Below are 16,898 nucleotides of genomic sequence, written 5' to 3'. Positions count from 1 at the left end.
ATCCCTTCATAACTTATATATTTTTATAAAATAGTAGCCTAGCATGCATTACATATTTTATGAACAGAGCATGATTTATAATATGTTTTACAGATTTTCCTACTTTTGATTTATTTAAATTGTTTTTACGTAGTAATTATGATTTAGCGGATTTATATATTACTAAATGTTATGAATCACTGGATTTTCGGTTATGAAATTCTATGGATTCACGTATATGTTTATTAGGATTTATGAATGAGATTTTCCATGGATTTATGAGACGAGGTTTGAGCTTTTGAGATTTGATGTTTGATACAAGATTTTGAAATATATTTTTAGTGCTTATCTAGTGGATTATCATATGGCACATCCGCACACTACGGGTATTGTCTATGGCCATAGGACACAGATGATGGGGGAGTGAGATATGATATATTATATACCCCTAGCTTCATCGCTGAAAGCGGTGTCAGATAGCTTCACTAGCCACGGTTACTATCAGTGTAGATGTATGCTATTTTATACAGCTTCACCTACAGATGATGGACAGGTTGTTCAGCTTCACCTTTGGGTGATGGGACAGGTTATTCAGCTTCACCTTCGGGTGATGGACATGTTATTCAGCTTCACCTTCGGGTGATGGACAGCTATTGCCTTCGGGCAACTATGACACCCCTAGTTGAGTACTTCACTAATGACATTTACGGATTTGCCTTTGGGCTACGTTTTCAACATTTTTGAGCATGGTTTTACATGTATCGATTTTACGAACATTTTTCGTTGCATGCTAGGGTTTTTATAAAACCTACTATGTATTATTATATATGTTTTCAAAACAGGGGGTTATTGTGTTCAAAAATAAAAATGTTTTCCTATTATTAGGACTAATATTATAAATTTTGGTCCATTCACCTTTTCTAGTTTTGCGCCCCCTTCAGGATTTAGATTTGAGGCACATGATTCTGGCGTCAGGACTCTACAATATAGATATTCTCGAGTCTTCTCAGTATAAGTATCATTTCTTTGTTCGTACATTTTCATAATAATTCCTTCCATATTATTCTTAGTAGTTGTATGCTTTGAACACGATTCTGCATCGGTTTATATCTTTCTAATTAAATATTTTATCGGTATGCATGTTTTTAATGGTTTCGTCATTCTCTGATGTCGGCCAGCACATGTCTATCCTGATATTTGAGGATATCGAGGTTAAGGCGTGTCGTTACCGAATATGTGAGAAGTAAAAAAAAAAAAAAAAAAAAATGTGAATATCACTCTAAAAAGACTAGTCAACTTTGAAACGCGCCTAAAATAAATACCCTGAGCATGTGCGGTATAGGCAGGGGTACGGGTCGAATCGAGTTGTCCCAATTGGGCCAGACATGTATCTTAGACCATATCTTGCATCAATGTGCGCCACGTGGCCCAACTATTCAACTAGATTCGTTGTCGACTATATTGACCGACATTTTTATTTAAACATTCTAGTTTTATTTGCAGAGTGTTCTTTTTATTTTACAATGTTACACACCTGATCTGAATAATTTATTTGTTGAGTTGTTCTCTAAGATCAATTTTTTACCATTCAAAAATAAATTTAAAATTGTTTAGTCGTTTATGGTTATTCAGTAAAATAAAATAGACAAATCACGTTAACAATTTTAGTTGAACAGTTAAACGTTTTTTGATTTGCTTATTTTTTAAAGAATAAATTAAAAAGTAAACAATTTAGATCATTGTGCAACATAAGGAAGAGTAATATTACACTTACCATATTTTTATAGGAAAACTAATGAAAAGAGTTTGAAAACTTTGAGTTTTAACGATAAGGACAAAATAAAGGGTAAAGTGAATAGTACAAGGATTGATTTTTTAGTGTAAAAATGTAGTTTTTCGTTAAAGTGAACAGTACTGTAAGCTTTTTGTTAAAATTCTCTATTTTTATATCACGTTATACCACATGCCTAATAGAGATAGGATTCACAAACCCATGTTGGTCTACCTCTAATTAGACAAATTGGATAATGCCAGAGAGACCAACCAAATGTGCAAAACAAAATATATGTCATCAATAGAAAATAAACACATTAATCAATATTTAAATAATAATCATATTATCAATAATCACATTATTTAATTTATAAAATTTAATTTAAAATTTAAATATCTCTAGTATAGCCACACCGAAAAAGTCCAATCTCAGGTCATTTTCTATCTCTCTTTTTTCTTTTTACTTTTAAATTTTATTGGTTGTCGACCACGGACTTTTATTCTCGCCTTGGGTCAACAACGACCGACTTGTGGCTGGAGAATTTGTCACGCAGTTGCTTGTTCAACCATGTAAAAGCAATGGCAAACATCTGGAAGTTGTACCGAGCAATAGTCACTGGCAACGGAAAATGCATCATGTAGTAGTACAATTTACAAAGTCTAAACAAACACACAAACTAAAATAATACCAAAACGCCGGCCACACGCGCACCAGCCCTCTATAATAATACCACCACTTGTTGATCATCCCACCATACCAGACTTCTCTTGTACATTTTGTTATCTGCATCCTCTTCGTTACCGTCGTCGGCGTTGCTGTCTTCGTCGTTATCCTACTGATTACTACATAATTAGTTAATTACTCAATTATATATGGCCTCTACCGTTTCAGGGACTGGTGCTCCTTCGTTAAAACGGCCTTCGGCGTCGTTTCGCCTCCGCTGCACGAGTCTCAACTCCCTCCGCCTCCGCCGCATCTTTGATATGTTCGACAAGAACAAAGACGGCTTCATCACTGTCCACGAGATCAGCCAAGCCCTAGCACTTCTCGGGTTAGACACTGAAATCTCCGACCTCCATTCCACGATAAAATCCTTCATCCAACCCTCAAACGACGGCCTCAACTTCGACGACTTCCTCTCCCTCCACCAATCCCTCTATGACACCTATTTCGACAATAACAACAACGACGAAGAGGTTGTTGCTTCCGCTGCTGAGGGAGCATCAACAGCGGCACGCGACGGAAACTCAAAGGAGAATATGTTGTCGCAAGAGGAGTCGGATCTTTCGGAGGCGTTCAAGGTGTTTGATGAGGACGGCGACGGGTACATATCGGCTAAAGAGTTGCAGACGGTGCTTGCCAAGCTTGGATTCCAGGAAGGCAATGAGATTGATAGAGTTCAGAAGATGATCACCTCCGTTGACCATAATCATGACGGCCTCGTCGACTTGTTCGAGTTTAAGCACATGATGCGCACTTCCGTTCTTGTTCCCTCCTCTTAATTAGAGAAATTTTTTAGTGTGTTTGAAACACGGTTTCGTACACTAATTATATTATAATATTTAGTATATCCGGATGTATTTCTCGTACACTGAATGTTTTTTTACTTAATTATATATTCTTAATCTACTAGACTCGATGCATTGACATGCAACATGCATTTGCTTATGGATCCTACGTACATGCGTGGTTCGATCATGTAATTTAGCTAGCTTCTCAAGTTTAATTCCATTTTCATGGCATTGATTAATAAGTACTCCTCTTTAATTTTTTTTTTTTTTTTAGTTAGTGATTAGAGTGTATATCCCTATTGGTATTGGGCCATTGGCTATTGTACTCAACCTCTTATGCCTTTCATTAAACTTTTCTTGTGTACATTTATGCATACATGATGAAATGTTCGCTTCCTTCTATGTTTTGTCGTTTTCTTTTAAACCTTGTTATGATTATATAATGCGATTTTTCTTTTAAAACCTGTTTATGTTTACATAATGCAACGTGAGTTAGATTGGCTAATGTCGACGAAAGAAAGTTATTAATTTTTAAATAAATTAAATACATAGTATTGGAGGTATTGTTGATTAATTCAATAATATTTCACCGGTTATCTTCAAAAGTAATTAATCTTAAATTAAGAATGATTGAGAAATAGTCTGTATATTAATTGATCAAATATAATTGGGACGTCCACCTTCATGTATGCTATTGACACGAATGCCTATTATCGTTTGGAAATAGATAAATTATTGTGTTTTCGAAAAGTGATCACATATATTCCATGTGGTCTCTAGTAGATCAATTAAAAAACAAGTCAATAAACGTTAGCAGTGGCTTTAACAGTGGCTTTAACAATTCATTTTCCTTTTATATGAATGCAAGTAAACTTTCAAGCAAAGTGAAAGGTCGTCTGATCACTAAAAATTGAATAGTTCGCTGGCTTGGCTCTTGTCTCTTGTTGTGAAGGATTGAAACAGACGCAACGCCCCACTAGTTAGTTTGAAGAGAAAAACTTACATGAACAAGATTAATGTTATTGTGGTGTCTAAAATCACTAACACAAGATCATAGGAAGAGTCTTGGAACAAGTTCACCACTGTCATGGTGTTCCTATACAAGGCCACCTGAGAAGCAGTGGCGGATCTAGAAAATAATATTAGGGGGGTCAGTAAGAATAGTGCGCACAGAGCGCAAATTTTTTTTACCAGAAATAGCACGCATATCGCCATTTCATAGAGTCTTGGTAGGCCTGAAGTCATTTGGAAAAGCATAATGCACACCTGTTAATGCCTCATTTGCGAGGGTAACTAACATATTCCAAGGCTGCTCCTATACGAATGCTTAACAAAGAAACACACTTATCTTAACCACACTAACAATGTTTGATATCATTGCATCCCATTAATATATTTGTCCAAGAATGATGATGCTTTGTTATTCACTGAGATCACCATTTCATTCACTCTTCTTTCAAACATTTTATCAAAAGGGCATGTATGAAGCCAACTCTAATCTTCAAAAGGGCAGAACCAAAGGTATCCATGGACATTCACCAAAATTCGAAGGGTCAGCACCTAAGGCATCCATGAACGTTCACCGAAGTTCGATGGATCAGCTGATTCGCAAGCTCATCTCCGCGTGTATGACTCACTTCCTTTCAGTCCATGGCGATCAACCATCCTTATTTCTTTCTGTCTTTCTAGAAAGAGGACCCCCCTAACCCTCAATGCATCCGCCACTGAGAATAGTCTCATAGCTTTATATTAGTAGCCTGAGATACACGTCGGTGGTGAACCAGTTTTACTCTTGCTGTCTCCACCAGTCTTCGACAGCTAATTCCATTGATAAATTTCCCTTGGCTGTTAACTGTCTTCTATTTTATACGCTCTCCTTGTTATTCCAGAATTTTTGCTCACTATGACAATAGAATGTCGCCTCTGTTAAAAACCAATCGCAAGTTCGCAATCCCTTAAGTTGAGGAATAATATCCTGGTATAATTACAAGTCCATATTCTTGATAAATTTTTCAGTGTGTCGGGAATACAATCCAGTAAAACAAGTGTTATAATATAAATGGTTGAATATTTAGAAAACAATTTCAGCCACTTATCTTATGACACTCATTGTACCGGACCGTGTTCCCAACACACTAAAAAACCTCTCCAATATTCTCTTAGGGTTGTATGCCAATTGGTAGGATCTGGAATTTGTTCCAAAATTATTTCACACACACGTACATACAAATAAATATTCTGATAAAATCCTCGAATCCAGGGGTTGGTTAATTTCATTTTAATTAGATTATGTAAATCTTCAGACTATACAATAATGTGGGGACAAATTTGTAGTTTAAATGCCATTTTCATCGTTAATATTCATTACAAAATACACTTGATAATGCATTCAATCGTCATTGCTGGATGCTTATGAACAATTCATTTTTAATATTTTTCTTCATTTGTTAATTCCTTTCTCATTTAGATTCCTAGAATTTTTAGGGTTAAATTATATTATAAATAGGTCATCTTGATGTTAATTAGGTTTGTAATCATTCATATTATTAATCAAATTTTGAGAGCTTATCTCTATTCTTTGGAGCTCCAGAAATCTATTGAAGGATTACTATTCGTGATCTCTTTATCCTTTAACTTCTTTTGTGTCCTATTCATTTTTTATTTTTTATTTTTTTAGAAAATCTCGACAGTACGAAGAAACGAACAAATGCACTAGCTGGTAATCGAGCCCGATTCATCTATTATGATTAGCATATGTTTGTTTTTTAAGTTTTATATAAAACTAGGACAATTCATTCTTTTAATCATCATTTAAAGATTATTTTTAAAAAATTAAAAAAAATTGCACATTGTTTTTTCATTCGTGTATATTAATTAAATTGACGATTTTAGTATCAAGTAACGTAGTCATGTTGAATTTATCATTGCTTGATATATATAAATGACTAAACAATTTCTAATTTGATAATTTTTTTTGAAGAAGCAATCAAAGAAAATATGCTAATCGCAATTAATGAACAAGATGGTGTCCCGCAGGTTGATAAATTATATATTTTCCTTTTGTATAAGGGGCAACTTAGCCCAAATTTCGGAAATTGCTTACGATTTTATATAACCAAGATTAGAAGCTTCCATCCAATAGGTTTCATCTTATGTCATTTATTTGACCAACCAAAAAGTGGGGTCATCATAGTTTTCATAATCTCTCGTGAGCAAGAAGTTAGAGTTTCAAGAGCAATCCAAGGACGACTAACATTTTTTTTTTTTTTTGTTTTTTTTGTTGACAAATGCTACGGGGAGTATCTCAAAAGTGAAACTCTTTACGTATTATCTATCATTTTATATTTTTGACATAATATTTTATAATGTTAACATAAAAATTGGCGTCAAATATATTAGAAAATTCATGAAAAATCTCATTTTAATTTGAGAGAGTCCTCTTAACATTTAACTTTTTTTTAAAAAAAAAAAATTGCATGAATTTGTGGATTCGATCCTCAAGTTCTGGTCGATTGATGCAAGCAACCAACTTTTGGACCACTTGCCAATGGTTTTCTAGTATATGCGTGGTTTGAGTTTTCAAACATTAAACAAGAATCTGGATGGTTCACGTTATGTGACCGGCTAGTACTAGTGTACTTATTTGGACCAACCCTAACTTCTTACTTGTAAATTTTATTTCCTAGCTTAATTCATGGATTTCGGAGTGAGACTTTCCAACCTCCTCCCCCACTCTTTGGTTTGGCCATGCACATGCAATATATCATATCTCTATCTATATCTATGGATCTCTATGCTGATATTATTCTTTTATATATATATATATATCTGATCCGTGATCCCAATATATATAAATAATTACAGATGTATATTGTGTACGTAACATTTGGCCTTAACTAGCAGCTACGTGCGATGGAAATCATGAACCATGAAGGAAGTTTCTCCTTCAGCTGCTCCGAGTCCGACATGAACTTTTCTTCCCTCTCACATTTCACCGACGACGATGATGACGACGGTGAATCGTACATCGAAATAGCGCTTGACCATCATCACCATGATCATCCTAAACCATCAAACCAAGATGATGATGAGGATGAAGATCGTGATCGTGGAGGATTAGACCATGCGGATTACTTGCGCATATCGTTTTCGTCTAGTCTTCTCCCGGAGCTCTCCGCCACCACCCTTTCTCCCAATCACGTCTCTAAGCCTGCTTCTGATCACCCAATAAACCATATTCCGTCGTCACCGACAGTATCATATTCTTGCCCTCTCGATTCTTCTTCCATGGAAGGCAGTTGTAGGGGTCCGCTAGGATCGGATGAGCCTTCAAGGCTCAACAGAAGTACTAGTACAAAAGTAAGATTGCCCAGAGTCAACCGGCTAGTCAACACGCTGCTGTTTGGTCTCCGGTCATCATCGGAATCACCTACCCCTGCGGACGACGCTGACCTGGAACGGAGCAGGTATGCGATACTAATAAACAACTTAATTAACCCATGTCTTTATTATAATAGTTGTTCATTTCGTTGAAAATTAGTGTGAATGCACCAAAACTATAAAATATGTACTTGTTATTGTGCAACAGTCATATCATTAACAACTTGTGTAACGAGGCCGATATCTGGCTCTATTCTTAAATTTAAGTAGGTATTTTTACATATTTAGCTCAATCACACTTTTACACGTGTATAATTTTTTTTGTCTGCATATAGATATATATGTTGTCAACATGTAATTTGCATTAATAAAAAATAAGTCAATTCTAGAAAAAGGCTAAACAATGTCCGCTTACAAATAGATTTAATACCCTTTACTAATTACCAGATGGCATGTGTTTGCATGAAACTAATAAAGGAAAACATCAAACAAAAGAACCTCAAGAAAAGGTGGCATCATGAAGTTGCTCTTCAAGTTCCGAGCCATGAATCTTGGAGCCCTGGTAGCTTCATTTGCAAAACCCCGCCAAGCTGCTTGCGACGATGACGATCCTCACCAATCCCAAAACATTAATTGTCGACGCAAGAATAACAACTCGAAAGAGAGTGGCAGCAATGCTCTTCCATGGTCGGTTCAAAAGAAGCAAGGGAAAAGCAGCAGGACCAAGAACTCTTCAGAAGCAGTAGGAGGAGGTGAAAAGTCCAGAGTATTATTGGAGATAAACTTGAGCGCAGTTAGAGGGATTTTAGAAGCTATAGGAAATAGCATGAGCACAGGTGGTACTGGTCGGAAACAAAGAAGAACAAGGAGCTGCCCAAGTTCTATTAAGTCCTCCCCAATTCACCAAGGATTCACAGGTGATGACCATAGTAATAAAGTGTGCTTTCATACAAGAGAAACCTCAATTCAGGCTGCAATTGCTCACTGTAAAACTTCATTTGAACAAACATCCATGTCCTGATTAATTTTGGCTTTTGACGTATACACATGTTTGTTGTAGTGTGGTTTTAGTTTTGGTTCACATGAATATTTTTTTATGCACAAACTCTTCTAACAAGATCTTGTTTTCGATGGACTTTGATCACTTACATGAACAACCAAGTAAGAAGAATATTAATAAACAACCAAAATGTCCCATTACTCACACGAACAAGTAAGAAGAATAATACAAAACAAACAAAACGCCATACATAAAAGGGCACAAATGCACACCAAGAATTCAAGAATTTATAATGTTTCGACGATTCTGCCTACGTCCACTTTGGTGTTACTTGAGATACCTCACTATATTATGAAAAGTCTTTTTGGTTACAAGAACCTCTTTGCTCCTCTAAAACCTACTTGATATCTCACAGGGCCCTTCACGATCTCTCAAAGTATTTTCCTTGTGTTTCACGTACAAAGAATAAAATCATCATAAAATTATATTTATATTTATAGGCTTAGGTTACAACGGTTCGTCCAAAACCAACGACCGATCGTCCCTGCACTTTTGGTATGTACGATGATAACCATAAAATAATATAGAAGGGACTTATCTAGGAACAAAAAATACTTTAGAAGTCATTTTCTGGCCTAATTGGCATAATGTGAGGCCATACATATTGTAAAACCTATGTAAAATAAGGGAATGAACTTGTCGTACAAAATCTCTCCATAGATCTTGTTATCAAAATACCGAACAAAAGCAAACACACCTTAAAAAAAAAAAAAAAAACGATTTATAGTGCCAATTGGAAGTGGTTTTATCATTTCTTATACCTCAATAGTATGAATGCTTACAACTGTTAGAAAATTTAATAATATTATTATTATATTAAATTTATTAATTGAATGGAAATTAGAAGTAGAGCCTTTTGGTAGAAAGATATGTCTACTTAAATGAAGTGTTGCAACTTTTGACTCTTCATAAATAGTCATATGCTTTCCAAAGAGGTATCTCACATTCTATAAATAGGGAAGCCCCCCTATAATCACAAGATAACTTTTCATCATACATGCATATAGTGCATTAAATATTAGAGAGTCTCATTGAGTCCATATGAGAGAGTTTTCAACACAACCATGGTTCATGGAGCCTTGTGATTTGGAGTGCTACTATTACAAGGACGTGGTAGATGTATATTGGGAGACATGCGCTAATCAACCATGAGCACCGTAGTGGGACGTAAACTTGTCTTAAGGACTAAGTGTCCAACACTTGCCTCGACCGTATTTTATAGGTTTTTCTAATGCATTATATCATGTTCATTTATCATTAGTTACTCATGTGCATGCATTATTGTGATATATAATTGCATAAATTATTTCTTGATTTTCTATGTGATTTATTATAACAATTAGACCCTAATTTTTTGCAACAACAACAGCCCTCTATCGGCCTCTATGATGATGCAAACAAACCAAATCAACCACAAGAAAAATATCAATACACCTAGCAAGGGCAAATCAACTCTACAATTACAAGTAAACCCCTTTTGTTCTAACCCTAGGTCTCAATTTCTCGCTCTCCCCGCTCACAACACTCAAGGTGTCTCTCTTGTAGTTGTCAATCGTTATCTTTGCTGACAACGAAGCTAATTGGAGTTTGAAAAGATAAAAAAGCTTTAGGAAGAAGGGAAATAAACAGATGGTAGATCTTATAAAAAAAAAAGAGAGAAGAAGAGACGGAGAGGAGAAGACAACCTGCTGCAGTCTACTTGATGTGTCATTCATATTCAACAAATACACCTTTAGTCTATAAATCGACTCAAACCCCTCTATGATTCTATTAACCGTGAACGCATTAACCTTCTATTTCCATTTGCGATCAGATTTTTATCTCCAGCTCTTTCTCTTACGAGCAACCTTTAGTAAAAGTATAATACAACATCAGATTGCCAAATATATATTCTCAAAATTTTCTTTTGTAAAACTCTAGTCACCAAATTTCTTTAAAATAATATGTAGACACTTATTGATAGACTTTTATTATGGATATAAACGGAAAAGATTCAACTCTGATAGTGAAATTTTGGTGGTTGAGATGTGGCCATCTTTTTTATCTTCAATTAGCATGGAGTTTTGGGGTCCTTAAATATTTTATTGAGTCAGATTCTACTATAGCAGCTACTTAAGTTTCATACGCTTTTGTACACTTCGATTTTGGCTAGTTGAGATCTTATCTCAAACTTTGTCATTGCGAGATCAAGCATATTTATAGAAAGATGAATATGGTTGGGGATGATATGGACAACTTATTCTTTCATTGGATTTTGGGCTACGTTTTCTTTCTTAGGCCTCTTCCCCCTTGCAACTGTGAAATATATTGCAAAATTATGCTAACAATTTATATAATCAAATATAACAAATTAAATGTATAATTACGATTAGCTTTATGACAAATTAAATGAGAAAAAGAGAATTAGAAAATCTAGCCTGTGAACCAAAGAGAGGCGCTACGTTACTGTCCTAAAGTCGTAGATGTCTCCCCACGTGTAGGTTATGGCGGTTCCTACAACTCCAAGATACAACATAAAGCCTCACAAGATGTCTGATTTGCTATCTATGTACGCCAATGACAAACGGAATTGCCAAATAGTGATCAATTACCCAAAGATAAAACACATGAATTGTAGGTTTGAAAATTTGATGATGATAGAAATATGAGGGGTGAAGGAAACAGAGTATTTTTAACGTATGTTGTTTTCTATCTGAGATTCCTTATTCAAAGAACTCCTCATACCCCCTTAAAAAAGAATTATGTCTCTTCAAATGAAATACAATGTTTTAAGTAAAATAATAAAATAATGAGTTTTGAATCTTTATGATAAAATAAAATAATGGCTAAATAGCCAAAATGGTCCCTGAGATTTGTATAATCAGTAGAAATGGTCTCTGAGATTGAAAATCAATAGAAATAGTCTCTGAGATCTCAATAGAAATAGTCCCTGAGATTGTCTATCACCCATGATTTTGGTCATTTCGTTAAAAACTCTTTGGGCAATTTTCAAGGCTTCGTAACTCAATCGTTTCTTAACCAAATTCGACCCATAATATATCAAAATGAAGATAGAAAAGTACAGAACAAGATTATACCTATTTGGAAGCCCAATGGTTGCTGGAGATAGCCAAAACATAGCTTGAAAGATGACTGATTCGTGGAAAATCTGGAAAATTCGCCGGAAATTGTGTAAACTTTAAACGTTCATAACGTCTTCAATACTCAACGAAATTGAGTGATTCAAAAACGAAAATCATACTTCTCAACAAGACGAAGATAATGGTACCTTTATTGATGGCTAAATAGCCATGTTTTGGCCAGAAAACGGCTCGAAAGTGGCTAACTCGAAAATGATTTGCCACTTTCGAGCCGTTTTCCGGCCAAAACACTACGAGTTAGCCATTGACAAAGATACCATTCTCTTGGTCTCATCGAGTTTGTGAATCACACGATTTCGTTGAGTATTGAAGAAGTTATGAACGATTAAAGTTTACCCAGTTTCCGGCGAGTTTTCCAGTTTTCCACAAACCAGTCACCTTTCAGGCTATTTTCCGGCTATCTCCGGCAAACATTGGGCTTCCAAATGGTATAATCTTGTTCTACACTTTCCTATCTTCATTTTGATATATTATGGGGTGAATTTAGTTAAGAATCGATTGAGTTACGAAGCTTTGAAAATTGCCCGAAGAGTTTTTAATGGAATGACCAAAATCATGGACGGTAGATAATCTCAGGGACCATTACCATTGATTATGCAAATCTCATGGACCATTTTGGCTATTTAGCCTAAAATAATTAAAGTAACCAACAACAACCCTACGATGACGACATATTAAATCTGAAGTGACTCAAATATAGAAGTGATGCTAGAGATCTCATGTACTTAGATAATATTTTGTAGATCATATGATCAGGCAATTGAGAATTGAATTCCCTTTTAAATCATTAAAAAAGATATCTAACCTTCAACAACCACATCATGTTGTTTACAAATATAGTCTAAAAACATAGTCTTCCTAACATTTTTCAAAATATAAGCAACGGATACATGAAAATTTAGAATGAGCTTTTTTAAGTGTATCGTTAGCCCAACGTTGTCTGAGAACGAGTGAAAGAGGAGGTAAGATGAATAAAAAATTCCTTAATTTCAGCTTAACTCACGTCGGCCAAATAATGAAATCAAGGCTGCTCAGTATAGCACTAGCATTTGAGCAAATAAAAAACTCTTAAGTCAATGGATTCCTCCATGTTCACGTAATATATAATTACTCAAGCTAATATATAATGTGTTTGGTGCTTGGGAAAAACCTAAAAGAGCAAAGAAAAAAAAAGTGTATAATATTAATGTACAGTTTTATTAGCGTCATTGATTTAATAAATGTTAAAAATGTTAGGAATATTAAATTTTTAAATCATTTTTTGTAAATTATAAATGATGTGATGATTAATGGTTGAACTCATTTTTTAATGAGCACGATCTCGACATGTATCTAACACAATCATTATCTCAATAGTTAGACAATAATTGTAATAAATACATAATATTGTAGCTAGTCCCTTGATTCAAAATTAATTTTCCTATATTTTATCACTGTTTAATCTACCTATTGTTTGAAACGAATATATTTTACTTACTGTTTAATTTTTTATGAAAACAGTGTCGCTATTGTTTAATTTTTACTAGAAACAATGCATCTAATAGTTTATTTTACAAAAAAACAAACAAGAACTTAAAAACAAATTAAATGTTGTTGACCATCAAAAACAAAATTTAATGTCTAGAAAAAACACGTAACAGACATCACATTGTTTTGTAAAATAAAATTTATGGACATCTTTTACCTTACATGGCATTGTTGTAAGAGTTTTAATAAAATTTTAATATACGTGAGTTTATGTCCAGAATTTAAGAGTTGTGAGGCCTAAATGTAAATGGCCCTATATAAAACCATGCACTCATAACTCATAAGCAGTGAGAGATCATGGCAGAGGGTCTTCAGGTAGCAATGATATGTTGGTCACTTGTGTTGATCGGTGTTTTGAGTGTAGTGATGCGATTGTTCAAGGAGATGTGGCTAAAACCTGCGAGGATCCGGTCAGTGCTTCGGAAGCAAGGCATCGGAGGGCCACCACGTTCATTCCTTGTTGGGAATATGACAGAGATGCAAAAGATTCAATCCACCACCAACATCATCCATGAACCTTCTGATCCTAAAGATTTCCAGCACAATTGGGTTCCCTCCATCTTTCCGTATCTTCAGCGGTGGGAGCAGAAGTACGGTATGAAACTAATTATACTTGCATAACCCAGTAGGTACTGTACAGTACAATAAGTAAATTACAGGAAACATATTTTCTGATAACTTATATATGTATATATACAGCAAAGGGTATGAGAATTAGGCAAGCATAACTGCACATTAGGAAATCATCTGATTGCTACAGCAGCGTACCCTCCTACCACTCAGAGCAACTTGATTTGGACCAAATTGATTGAGAACAAAAGTTATTAATATAATTTGATGAATGCAATTATATATATGCAGGTCCAGTATACATGTACTCAACGGGGAGCAAACAACACATGTATGTGGGTGATCCCAAGTTGTTAAAGGAGCTGAAACTGCAAAACTACATGGATTTGGGTGTACCGAAATATTTGAGTAAGCCACTCCTGCCCTTGATAGGCAACAGCATAATTCGGGCCAACGGACAAGATTTTGCCTACCAGAAGAAACTCATCGCTCCCGAATTCTTCCTTAACAAGGTCAAGGTAACACATACTCAACGAGCTTCCCTAGGTAGCACATATTGTATACATCCATGTGCTTACCTCTCCAATCATGTGAGTATCACGTGATGAAAGAAGTAGACTAAGCAGTCTAAATTCTTGTTCTTTAAAAACTATAAAGGCATGTTTTGGTAATTCAAATATTGGAGAGTACTGTAGGGCATGATGGATATGATGGAGGAATCTGCAGTGGCACTTCTTAAGACATGGGAAAGACGTTTACTAAAAAGTGAGGGAGGTGTTCTGGAGATAATAGTCGATAAAGAATTGAAGACCCTCTCTGCTGATATCATATCAAGAGCTTGTTTTGGTAGCACTTACTCCCAAGGCAACCAGATTTTTTCAAAGATTGCTCTCCTCCAGGAGGCCTTGTCAAATCCAATTTTGCTCTTTAGGGTTATCAATTTTGGGTTCGTTTTTTTTTTTTCTTTTTCTTTCGACATGCATGTTTTTGTAATTTTCTTCTCATCTTTTGTTTGTTGTCTTCTTGTTGTGTAGTCTTTGAGTGCCGTGGACAAATATTTGGCTTTGGATTATACTTCCCTCATTTCTAATAAAGTAGGAAAAGTCATAATCAAAATCTTTCATTATTTTTGTTATCATCTAAAGATCATTTTTGGAAAAATTCATTTAACTTGGAGATGGTTTAATCATCCATACGAACTGAAGAAATTGATGATTCATGTGAAAGATTCAACAGTCCCCAAATTGAATTTTTTTTGGAGACGACGTTTAAGTGATGATAAAAAAATGATTCTGATTATGACCCATTTGTACTGTGAAATAATGTCAAATCGGGGAGGACTTTCCTTACTGGCAAGGAAGGAAGGAAGTATATATCCTTTGTTTTTTTTTCTTCATTTTTTTATTCTATTCTGTTTTTATCAAAGTAAATGTTAGATTTGACATCTGCTGCCCTCCATGCAGCTTCTTTCCCACAGAGAATGACAAGAAGATTTGGACTTTGAGGAAAGAGGTGGACGCTTTGTTGCTCAAATTAGTGAGGGATCGCCAAAAACAAAGCCGAGTGGGTGGCATATGTAAAAAGGACCTATTACAAATGCTACTGGAAAGTGCTGCAAGTACTAGCAGTGACATGCATCAAAACACTCACAAAACAGACCAAATTATTCTAGACAATTGTAGAAGTATCTACTTTGCAGGCTCTGAGACCACTGCTCTTACAGCTTCCTGGACATTGATGCTATTGGCATTACACCCAAAGTGGCAAGAACGTATTCGTGCCGAGATTTCTGAAGTCTGTGGAGATGATTATCAACTGCATCATTGCTTGAAAGACACGGATAAATTGAACAACTTGAAAACGGTACGTAAGTTGATTTCTCATCTTGTTTTATTTACTGTGGGAAATTGTTTTCTTGTCATACTATATGATGACATAAGATGTTTTGTTGCTGAACTGTGAATTTGGATGAACAATATTCATTGTCTTGTCTGACAAGCTAACATTACCCATTTGTTGTGTTATTACCATGTATACAACTCGATTGACAATACTGCCATCACACACTCTTTTATAGTGCTAATTACAATTCTCTGAAGTATTTGATAAATATTATACTTTTTCCTTCACACGGTTTGGTGTGTTAAAGCAATACACATAAATCCTATGTCTATGTGAAAAGGCCATTTGTGTAGTAGTGATTCAAAATTGTTGCTACAATGTTTGTGTATGTGCAGCTGACAATGGTGATTCAAGAGAGCCTGCGGTTTTATGCACCTTCAGTTTTAGTGGCAAGGGAAGCTCTAGAAAAGGTGAGGTTGGGGGACTTGGATGTGCCGAAAGGCGTCCACATATGGACCTTTATTCCGACACTGCACCGTGACCCCGAAAATTGGGGTCCGGATGCTGATGAGTTCAAGCCCGAGAGGTTTGCAAATGGGGTCTCTGAAGCATGCAAATATCCCCAAGCATATATGCCATTTGGTTATGGGAGCCGATTGTGTATAGGCCAGACTTTTAGCATGGTGCAGCTCAAGATAGTACTCTCTCTTATTCTATCCAAGTTCTCCTTTGCCCTTTCCCCAAACTATCAGCACTCTCCTGTTTACAAAATGTTGTTGTTGCCTAAACATGGAATCAAACTTCTTGTTAGGCGTGTGCAATGAAGGAAGCTGGTTCAAGAAAGGTTGTTGATGCCAGAAAAAAAAAGGTTCCATTTATGTCAAGTGCTTGATCGATCGGAAATGTTAAAATACCTTTGAAAGCAGCTAGCATTCCCAACTGACCAATCACCCGATCGACCTCAGTTGAACCATTTTTTGGCATCAACAATGATTACAATATTAAACTACTTGTAAACAAAAGTGAAACCTATTCCCAGTTCTACAATATGCAATGTGGTCAATAAATTTTATAAATGTAATGTTAATTATAAGCTTATTTGCCTGCAGCATGAT

General features: G+C 35.4%; 3 protein-coding genes across 3 annotated transcripts; all 3 read left to right on the top strand.

Annotated features, from left to right (window-relative positions):
* The first annotated feature begins 2,538 nt into the window (after positions 1-2,538).
* On the top strand, positions 2,539-3,385 carry LOC103960173 (calcium-binding protein CML42). The gene has a single exon (XM_009372591.3). The coding sequence runs from the start codon at positions 2,626-2,628 to the stop codon at positions 3,253-3,255; it is 630 nt and encodes a 209-aa protein (XP_009370866.1). The 5' UTR covers positions 2,539-2,625; the 3' UTR covers positions 3,256-3,385.
* Positions 3,386-6,421: 3,036 nt separating this feature from the next.
* On the top strand, positions 6,422-8,714 carry LOC103960218. The gene is made up of 2 exons (XM_009372651.3): positions 6,422-7,730; positions 8,122-8,714. The coding sequence occupies exons 1-2, from the start codon at positions 7,177-7,179 to the stop codon at positions 8,663-8,665; spliced, it is 1,098 nt and encodes a 365-aa protein (XP_009370926.1). The 5' UTR covers positions 6,422-7,176; the 3' UTR covers positions 8,666-8,714.
* A 4,954-nt stretch (positions 8,715-13,668) lies between these two features.
* On the top strand, positions 13,669-16,607 carry LOC103960174 (cytochrome P450 714A1). Its single transcript, XM_009372592.3, has 5 exons — positions 13,669-13,966; positions 14,233-14,459; positions 14,637-14,887; positions 15,405-15,804; positions 16,179-16,607. The coding sequence occupies exons 1-5, from the start codon at positions 13,669-13,671 to the stop codon at positions 16,605-16,607; spliced, it is 1,605 nt and encodes a 534-aa protein (XP_009370867.3).
* Positions 16,608-16,898: the final 291 nt, after the last annotated feature.

This window comes from the organism of the source record quoted next, unplaced genomic scaffold (assembly GCF_019419815.1).
Source record: "Pyrus x bretschneideri cultivar Hongxiangsu unplaced genomic scaffold, Pyrus_bretschneideri_v1 Contig11, whole genome shotgun sequence".
Lineage (NCBI taxonomy): Eukaryota > Viridiplantae > Streptophyta > Magnoliopsida > Rosales > Rosaceae > Pyrus > Pyrus x bretschneideri.
Note: the sequence above shows the minus strand (reverse complement) of the source record. Positions and strands in the feature narration are given on the sequence as shown.